We start from the raw sequence: 9,892 nt of genomic DNA, 5'->3' as shown, positions 1-9,892 counted from the left end.
GCTATTATATATATATATATATATATATATATATATATATATATATATATTGTTAGTAAAACTTTAATTCTGTCATATATGCATAACACATTAAATTACAGTAGAAGTGCACCTCCATTGCATTGCACTTCCATGGGAGTCTGGCAGCGGCGTGATCCCTCACTACATGGAAACGAGGGAGATGCTGGAGCCGTATAACACACAACCAAGGGGCGGGTGTTCATCCGCACCGCGCTCTAAGATAAAGAAAACTAGTCCCCGCCTCAGGTCAGCAGCCCTCAGTGATTTTGCCTCAGAAAGCGTTTAGCGGAGGCAGCAGCCTGTAGGCTTAGCTAGCATGCACGGACAACTCAAATAAATGGCTTGTTTTAACGGGGAATTCTGTCAGCGTTTGCTGTTTTCTGCAGTTTGTCTTCTGCCGATCTCAGGTAAGAGAGTCTGCTGTTGTGTCGCGTGCGTTATCTATCTATCCATAGCTCGCGCTAACGTTACTTGAGTTTACTGTCATACTTACCAGATACATACGCGTTTTCCCCTGAAATGACCCCGGACTCTGCGCAGCGTTAAAGTAACAGTAAACTTGCGGCTAAAACGTGTTTATAAACGAGCGATTCTGTCTGATTTGCACTATTTATTAACTGTTTTTGACTTAAGTCTCGGAATAAAACGGTGCGAATCGCGGGTGACCGTTCAAAGTGGATATATTGGGCTACATTAGCTCGAAATATTAAAAAAAAAAATTAATAACGGATATTTATTTTATTTCAGCTCTGCCTCGCGCGCCGTCTTAACTCGGGTGTAGCTGATGCGCACGTGCGGCGACCGTTTCAGTCCAACGGTCTTCAGCCGGGACCGCTAGCGTGTAGCGTAATTCACATAAACGCCTCAGTCCTGTCAATTAATAATATACAACGATAAACTAACACATTTAACCTTAATTAAGATGTGTGTAAACCTTCCTGAGTGCATCTTCATCTGACTCGGCGGTGCTTCCCGCCCACGTTTAAGGTAAATTTGGGGAGCTGATGAGCTAGTGGTCAATAACTGATAGCTAGCTAGCTAGTGCTAGTTAGCTAGTTAGCTAGTTAGCTAAATAAGGCTAGCGCTAGTTAAATGTCCTAGGCTGTCACTAGCTAGCATTTCTCTAATTACTGTATTAAAGTTTAGTTAGATAGCTAGCTAAATGTCTAGTTAAAAGCCATTACTTCTTCACAGGCAGTGCTGTTTAGCTAACTATCTAATATAGCTATTAGCTAGTGAGAATAACAACCTACCTATTAGCTAGCTACCTGTTTTGTTTAATATTAAAATAAATAAATAAATAAATGTGGTAGAGATAATAAATTAGATTTTTGAGTTTTATCCTCTTATTTTTATTTATGTACATAAAAATGTATTAATTATTCTGGTTAAAGCTGCACTGCAGTTCCACTGCAGTCTCAGCTAGCTAAGTTACTCAGTACATCTATACTTTGTACGTCTATATGTTTTAAAAGTCTTTTACCGCAGTCATTATTTCACTAAAGTGTCAATACTTTTACTTGCCTGTGGGTTTAGGCTGCTCTGCCCACTTCTCCAAGCCTAAACTATCACCGGTTTCTCAGGTGAAGTGTCTCCTCTTTGCAGAACAGACTGTAATGAGAGGAAGGAAGAGAGGAGATGTTCACTTGTTCACTGAGGGAGGCTTTTCCCTTCTTGGTCCTCGTGTGTGTGTGAAGGTGTGAGGCATCGAGCCACTGTAGGATCAGTGCCTTTTCAGATTTCATGCTGGGGGTACAATAAACCATTTAAGCAACGGATAGAATCACTTTCCTCTCCGCTCCCTGACTTTACAAGGCATGAATAACTGGATTAGGCCATTGTAAGGCTTAATCTGCAAAAACAAATATGATTACAAAAGCACAGCCAAACCAAAACAAGCTGCTGGAATGCTGCCAGCGCCTATCCAAGCGGCAGTTTGCCTAGGTATGTGTGCTTTAGCGTGAGGATGCATTTGGGATCCCTCTCTTGTAGAGGAATACTACACTACATAATGTGTAGGTGATTTATAGTGTTTGATTCTTAATGATAAGTCTTTGGCTCATCCCAGTAAATGGTCAGTGAATGAATTATGGTGTGCACCATCCCAAACAAAGTGTCACTGTTCACCAAGCCAGCATTATTGTGTGCAGTTCAGTTATAAAAAACATTAACGAAGGACTGTGCAGGAATTGTCCACTCTTTCACTCGTCTCTCTTCGACCACCCGTTCACTCACTTCTCCCTTTTTCTTTCTTTTTCTGCAGGAGTGCTGTGCTTCAGTGAGTTATTTTTCGTTAAGGAGCCTCGCGATGCAACAGTTGTGCGCAGAGACGCTGTGATTTTGGACTGTCAAGCCAAGGGGGAGATTCCTGTCCATATCCGCTGGCTGAAAAATGGATCTCCTCTTACGAAGACAGACCGCATCTACCCGCTCACCAATGGATCACTCTTCATCTCGGAAGCGGAGAACAGAAAAGGAGAGAAATCAGATGAGGGGTTGTACCAGTGCCTTGCTCAGAACAAATATGGAGCTATCTTGAGCCAGAAAGCTCGCCTGACTATTGCAAGTAAGTTCACCTGCCCCCTCTTGGCACTGTCAAGTGCCCAATTTGCCCACTTGACGACTGATAGCCAGTAGAATCCAGAGAGGGCACTCCCTGAAAGGCTTAGTGATTGCTGTAATGGTATAGGATGCTCCTTAGTCGCCCTCATGCATATTAAAACCCCATTAAAACCCCCAGTGTTGTCCTTTGATACCTCATCAGGTCAACCTTGATTTTCCTGAATCCCCAAATAACCTCACAAACGACACCCAACACGGGCAGTTAGGTTACACTCTGTTAAAGGCCTGCTTTATGTCCCTCTGGCTTCTTTCAGTGGGTCAGATTTCATCCTGCTGAAAAGCATGTAAGTCACGTAGGAACTGGGAAGATGAGAGAGAAGGAGATGAGAGTGACATATGTGTTATATACAGTGAAGGTTGGGGCGTTGATGACAAATCTGGATCTTTAATAAACACTACGGATTAAAGCTGAACATGAGACAAAAATGACAAACAAGTGTTTAGAATTTCAGTCCTGTGCTATGTAATGCATTGTGTTGCATAACCTGAAGGCTTCCTGTTGGACACTGACCTGACACTACAGAGAGTTCATTATGTGCATAATATGTTTCTTCACTAGATGCAAAACATGCCTTAACACTTTTCACAGTGTGCCGACACTGTAAGAAACTTGTAGGTTTAAATGGTGCTTCTGACCTAACTTACACTATAAAAGGTGAAAGGTCTGTTTACTCAGATGGTTTGTGTAAACCAGTAGCTTTAAGTGGCCCTAATTCACTGGAAAAAAAGAAAAAACAGAGGTACTCAAAAGCACCAGTCAGTTTTCATATTTGGCTCTCTGTGTTTATGCAGATTTGTCATTTGTAGTATGAGTTGCGTTTTTGAGTGCACAGTCCACTTGGGACCCAGCACGGCTTTCACGCTTCACCTGGGGATCATTTTCAGCCCTGATCTTCACACTTGCCCTTCCTTGCTAGTGTTTGAAGAGGGTTTAGGAATGTTGGTCATGTTTAAATGTAAAAATCAGATTTTGGTGTGTCGTTTTGTGGCTGTGCTGTTTGAAGGGCTTCTGCTCATAGTTGACTATAACCCTATTTGAATGGGATTACTTGTACATGATAAAGAGGGATAATGTGATGATTATTGGTGTATTTAAGTGTTTTATTCCATGTCAGTCATTGAACTGCACACTCCTGCATCAGTAAACACTCACACGCCTTTTACCTTTCATTAAACAACCAATAAAAATAACCACAGATCCCGTGTGATTGGCCATGTTGGTAAATATCCCTTCATATCTGAAGGAAAAGGTGTATTTTACAGTGTTGGAGGTGCTTTAGCAGGGTTTTGGATGTGTCATATACGTGCGACAGTGATTTGGCACTTGGCTATGCTTCTGTAGCGGTAGTGAAAGTTTAGTCTCCTACAAAAAAAGGTGCTAACCTGTCACACAGATTGTTTTCATGATTGGTTGTAAATTGAGAAATTACTCTATCATATCATTTATTCCAAATTTCTCATCTTGTGCCAATCAGTCACTAACATTGCAGACATACTGTGGTAACATGACATTACCTCGCATTACAAGCAAAGCTACTCCCATTCAAATCGGGTTAAAGAGAGTCTTGTCACTGGTCCATAATGTCAGCCTGAAACGTGTCTTGCATCTAGTGATATAAAAGCACAACTAAAGTTTATAAAAGGTTTTAAGTTCATGAGATAAAGTAAATGTTGGCAAATCCAATGTTTCCCTTTGCTGCAGTCCATAGTTAGGCATTGGTGGGGGATGAGAACGTTCATTGCTGGAGGCCAGTGGTTGAAAGCTGGGGGAGATATTGAGAGAATGCGTCCATTGGTGTGCAAATGAGGGCGGGCAGGTTTGAAAGGTTAGTAGCTGGGTCCAGGATGCGGTCAGAGCACTGTGGTATAGAGTAGGTGACCCCTATTCACAAGCCTAGGCCTTTTATGTCACTACGTCCTGATCTGGGGAGTGCATTGCATTTAGCAGTGGTGGGTCTAAGTGCATGTGTGTTCATGAAAATGATATGTAGGCCCTTGATTGATGTGAAGATCTTGTGACTGATGCTGATTTTTGGATGTACAAAATACAAAAAATATTTTTCTATGGTCAATAATTAAACAGACATTAGTAGTTTGAGTTTTTGTTATATCATATTTATTACAGATCAATTGCAAATTAAGGATTAACCAACTTTACATACATTATATCCCATTAGAGCAGTGTTAATGTAACACGCTTTTACATTTTACATAACAAGTATTGGTAGATTTTATTGGTTGGATGTATGTCCTAGATAGACTCATGTGCACATAGGTTTCTGTGTGTGTGTGTGTGTGTGTATATGAACGTATGTATCATTTTCTGTGGTCAGAGAAGCAGGTCAAGCAGGCCTGACTCTGTAGGGACCTCTCCCTTTATCTTCTCAAATTTCTTTACACACACCCTCAGGACTCACCCTGCGGTTTAGTATTAGAAGACTGTCACTCCGGCCTATGGGGGTAGATGTTGTAAAACAGGGTTGAAATGAGCCTTAGATTGCATAACAACTCAGTGAAGAAGAAGGGGGAGAAACAGCAAATGTTTTAAAGCAACAACCCGCCCCACCCACCCCCGACTTCAGTGACGCTTTAGGCACCACTTTTCTTCTGATGTGTTGTTCTGTGTTTTGGGGAACTGTTTAGGTATGGGTGGTGTGCTAATTGAGTGAACTGTGGTTAATTGTAATGAACTGTGTTTGTAGAAAGGGCAGCCAAGACTGTTTACTGGCTTGTTTTAAGAAGACATTTAAAGCAGGGCCGCTGGCTTGCTGCTAGCATGTACAATTGGCAGCTACCTGACAAATACGCAGTAAGGGGGATAAACAAAGGTGGCATTAGAGGATCGTAGATCTTACCAGGTATCTCTAAGAACATGACACACACTGTGCTCTTATATCACATTCTCAAACTGAGAGAGAAGAAACACACCCAGGCACTCACTCACTCTCTCTCTCTCTCTCTCTCTCTCTCTCTCTCTCGCTCTCTCTCTCTCTCTCTCTCTCTCTCTCTCTCTCTCGCTCTCTCTCTCTCTCTCTCTCTCTCTCTGTCTTTCTGCCCCCTCATGCCATTGCTCTTGAATAGCTAACTTTATTGTGGAGTAGTGGTCCCGGAGTGAAAGGGGCTACTGGTCTCCATGCGATTGCTTTCTGCTCTGCTGCTCTCCAAGACGAATGAAAAGCCTTTCTCTCCGGACCCTTTTGTCCCCTAGCTGCCCCCAACTGCCCTCAACTGCCCCCAAATGCCACCGCTAAGAAAAGCTCTTCTTTAAGGGTTATTTGTTTGGCCAGAGATGACTGACCAAACCGGGACATCTGGACTTTATTCATGGAAGGGAGGGCAGTTATACAAACGATGGCTTTTTAAAACCATAGCATTTTGATTTGAGAAACTTGAAGGAAAAGTCAGATGTCAAAAGCTGAATAAGTGCCAAAAGACATGTTGTGGCAAGTCTGTTACCAACTAAACCAAGGCTACAGTCGTAGTGTTTGATTCTTTGGCAGGACTGGACTGTAACTCATAGATGCTTCAGTGTTGTCTCTCGCTTGTTTGTGTTTTTAGGAGTAGTGTTGGAGAAATGTTATAAACAGGTTTTAGAGTGCATTAGAGAGAAGAATGTGTATGTGTGTGTGTGTATGTGTGTGTTTGTGTATATAGACAGTTCTGGGGGAGAAGATTGATGGTTCCATATGTGTGAACCTTTTGGACCTTTTGCCCTGTGTCTTCTCACCTCCAGCCTGAAGAAGTATTTGTCACACACTAACACACACACCCCAAGACCACTCTGGTCACTCTGGTTAGCTCTAGTGGGCTTACTAAAAAAAAATAGCTAGGTTAATCTAAAAGTTATGGTTTACTAGTTTAGCACATGTTCTGATATTTTAAGGCATCCACTGAATAAAGTCACTCAAGTTAAGTTTTGTGTAATTACATTACATTAACAGGAGTGATTATATGGTAAGAAGTAAGTGCAACCCAAACCTATTGTCATGGATGTAAGAAAAGCTGCACAGTGTTCTCTGAGCTACATGAACTGTGGCTCAGGGGCTTGGATGTCATGTTTGAAGCATCACTGGAAAAGGTGGCCTCTGCTACTGGTCCCTGAGTGCCCCTTAAAGAGTTCCTAGAAATGAATGCAACTGGGGAGAAGTTCTTCTCTGTACTTGCAGATGTTTTACGGTCAGTAAAATTACTTTTGGTAATAAAGGGCAAAGCTTTGAAAACTTGTAAATATGGTTGCAGTTGTATACTGTTGTGTATCTTTCTGTGTACATTTGTTTAATACCTGTATTGGGGGAAAATGGAATCGAACAGAGAATCCCACCAATTTTTTACTTTTTTCCAAGTTTAAAAAACAAACAATCAATCAATTAATGGAGAAAATAATCTGACTTATTTATTTCAAATGGGAGACATTTTACAATTTTAAGCTTTCACTGTAGTAAAGTATTTGTTCGACCAACAAAATGTTTTCATTCCTTTAAGGGTCAGTGTGAAATAATAATAATAATAATAATGGCAGCAACAACAAGAGGAAGAATTGTAAACTATCATATAGTATGATACCGTAAAACTGTGATGTTTTGGGAGATGGTTATCATACTGTAAAAATCCCATACCATTGCAACCCCACTTGTAAACAGTTCTTCACTGTGGCCATCCTGTTAAAAACATTTTACATCAATACTACAGTTTTTTTAGTTCTGTATTTCCAGTGTACAATCCAGTTATACGATTGCAAATAGACAATAGAAAAAAAAACACTACATGCTGCACGGCACTAAATTAAACTTACTACTGTCTGACGTCAACCTTCATACATAACACACCATTATTGTCCAGCACATTCAAATATAGGCCAGCTGTGGACTACTGTTTACTCTGTTATTGGCTATTATCAAACTCACAAGTCCCTCTCCCACTTTAGGGCTGTACTGTGTGTGTCTACGATGGTTGCTAAGTGATATTTCAGTTGTGCTGGGACTCTTGATGTGTAATAACAGGAATAAAGGCAGAGCAAACCTGCTCAGTTTGAGTTAAAGATGAAATGTTTGACAAATTCCAAGCGGTCGGAACCTCTAGGCAGCCACCCTGTTTTATTTCCTTGTGTGCCGGACATGAAAAGTTTCCATGGTTTCTTCAGGCAGCGGTCAGAGAGGTCAGAGGGCAGTGTAGAGTGCTAAACATTTGATAGGCAGGCAGGGTGAGGGCTAATGGCAAAAAACATGTTGGTGATAAAGTTAGTTTATCTCCATGATTCCATATGATAAGGCAAACATGGAAATTGCAGTGTTTTTGAGAAATTTAGGTTGTTTTTGAGCAGCATCAGACTTTTTAAATATAATAAAAACATAGACTTTGGCTAAAACTTGGATCCCTTCTTTTTCTTTTGTTTTGTTTGAATTACTAAGGGAATGCGGACACTTTCTCATCATTGGCCAGCGTTTGTAGTTTGAACAAGGCAGATGTTTCATATCCAGAGATTATAATAAAAAAGTGAATGGCACAAGGATGAGTAAAATAAAGGGCCTGGCTGGCCTGTGCATTTAATTATTTGTCCATGACTGAATTAACCTGCAATTACCAGTCATTGATTTTTCTGAATGAACATGATGAACAGCAGTGAAATCTAGATAAACCAATGAGCTTCAGGCAGCTTCTAATGTACTGTCCGTTACAGACTTGCAGTGCACTTTGGTATGTATTCAGCTGATGTACAGATCTGCTGCATTCACTATATAGGGCACTACTTTGGGGTTTCGCCATTTTGTAGTTATGTCTGAAAACATTGTACCAAATTTTTAATGCACTTTAACATTCCCACAACACACTGTAAGATGACACATAATGGCGTGTCTGAAATCGTTCACTACCTTGTGGAATTCTGTTCCTGTGTAATAGTGAACTATACAGTGATAGGGGAGAGGGTGATGCCATAAAATCACTCCAAAATTCATCTTTGCAATTCAGGCGCTACAAGAAAAACGGCAGGCGCACTCAGTAGTGCCCCACAACGCAAAGAGTGATCTACAGCCATACTTTCAGGAAATTTGGATGTTTGTCAGGCTGTGTTAATATGTGGAATGTAATTCCTGAAGCCAGTAGGCTTTACCTGTTACATGTACTCAGAATGAACTGGCAAAAAAAATGAACACCAGATCAGAATGAATATAGACGCCAATCACCTTTGACACACTGGTCTGTGCTGTTCAGGTGTTGAAACTGTAGACGACTGTTTCAGTGTGAGCTTCTCTCTGGTTGCCTGAGACTGTGGAGGAGTATTTGCACACTGGTGCGTTTGGAATGTCACGTAACGTAAGGTCTATTTGAGATGCACCAATAGCGTGTGGTCAGTTCTAACAATAGTTACCTATGTTCCTGAACCACGCTAAGAATTCTAGGACCACACATTCCAAACGTCTCGGCTGTGACCTGAGATTGAGTGATTTAGGGAGATAAGGCTTTCTGAGAGTTTATTGCCCCTCCTGCCCCATCCCCCATGCTGGCCATAAGGCTGGGGGCAAAAGGGCGTGGGGATCAGGGAGCAAGGCATTGTCCACCCTGTGATTGGCTGCAGAGCGGCTATTTGGTCAGTGTGGGGCCGGGGTGGTTGCTAGCCTGTTGGCTGGCTGCGCGCTGATTGATTTGTTGAGCTTCTCAACACTGCATTCTTTCCCCACATCAGAGAGCCCTTTCTGCCTTAAGACTGATGTTATTTCTCTGAAGAAGGGGAGGAGGGAAAGGGAGAGAGATACTGAGAGAACGCAAGGAAGGAGAAGACAGAGAAAGAAAGCAAAAGCAGAGCAGAGAAAGTGAACTGAAAGATGCTTCACAGTTGCTTTTAAATGGATGAAATGCAGAAATGTTTCAATTTAGCACAGGTTAAACCATGCTTAACAGAAGTGAATCACTGCAGATAGTGTAATTTAGACCAGCCTTAATTTGTGAAAAGAAAACTGACCCCTCAGGTTCTTCTCTACAGCATTTAACTTAATAGCCATGGGATCTAGTGTGTGTATCTTCCAATCTGGGTTCAGTGTTAAAGCTCTGGTCGTAATGTTTCAGATGAGGCAGATTAGGAAAACTGATCCTGGGACTGTAAGCAGATCTCAACTACTGAGAATTAGCTAGAGTGGAGTTTTTCCGCTCAATCTCCCAGCAGATTAACAGACTCTCTCCGTCACACACACGCACACTGCTCTCATTAAAAACAGGCTAATGAGGTAGCACATGAGAGGAAGTGTCAAGCGCT

At 41.6% G+C, this 9,892-nt stretch overlaps 1 protein-coding gene across 2 annotated transcripts in view; it reads left to right on the top strand.

Annotated features, from left to right (window-relative positions):
* The first annotated feature begins 358 nt into the window (after positions 1-358).
* Positions 359-9,892, top strand: part of prtga (protogenin homolog a (Gallus gallus)) — a 34,030-nt gene continuing 24,496 nt past the window's right edge. For both annotated transcript variants that reach the window (XM_072694502.1, XM_072694501.1), the window contains exons 1-2: positions 359-428; positions 2,285-2,587. In XM_072694502.1, the coding sequence (XP_072550603.1) occupies positions 359-428; positions 2,285-2,587 (373 nt within the window). The remainder of the gene's footprint in view (positions 429-2,284; positions 2,588-9,892) is intronic.

This window comes from Salminus brasiliensis, chromosome 13, assembly GCF_030463535.1.
Source record: "Salminus brasiliensis chromosome 13, fSalBra1.hap2, whole genome shotgun sequence".
NCBI lineage: Eukaryota > Metazoa > Chordata > Actinopteri > Characiformes > Bryconidae > Salminus > Salminus brasiliensis.
This window is presented reverse-complemented; position numbering and strand designations above follow the sequence as displayed.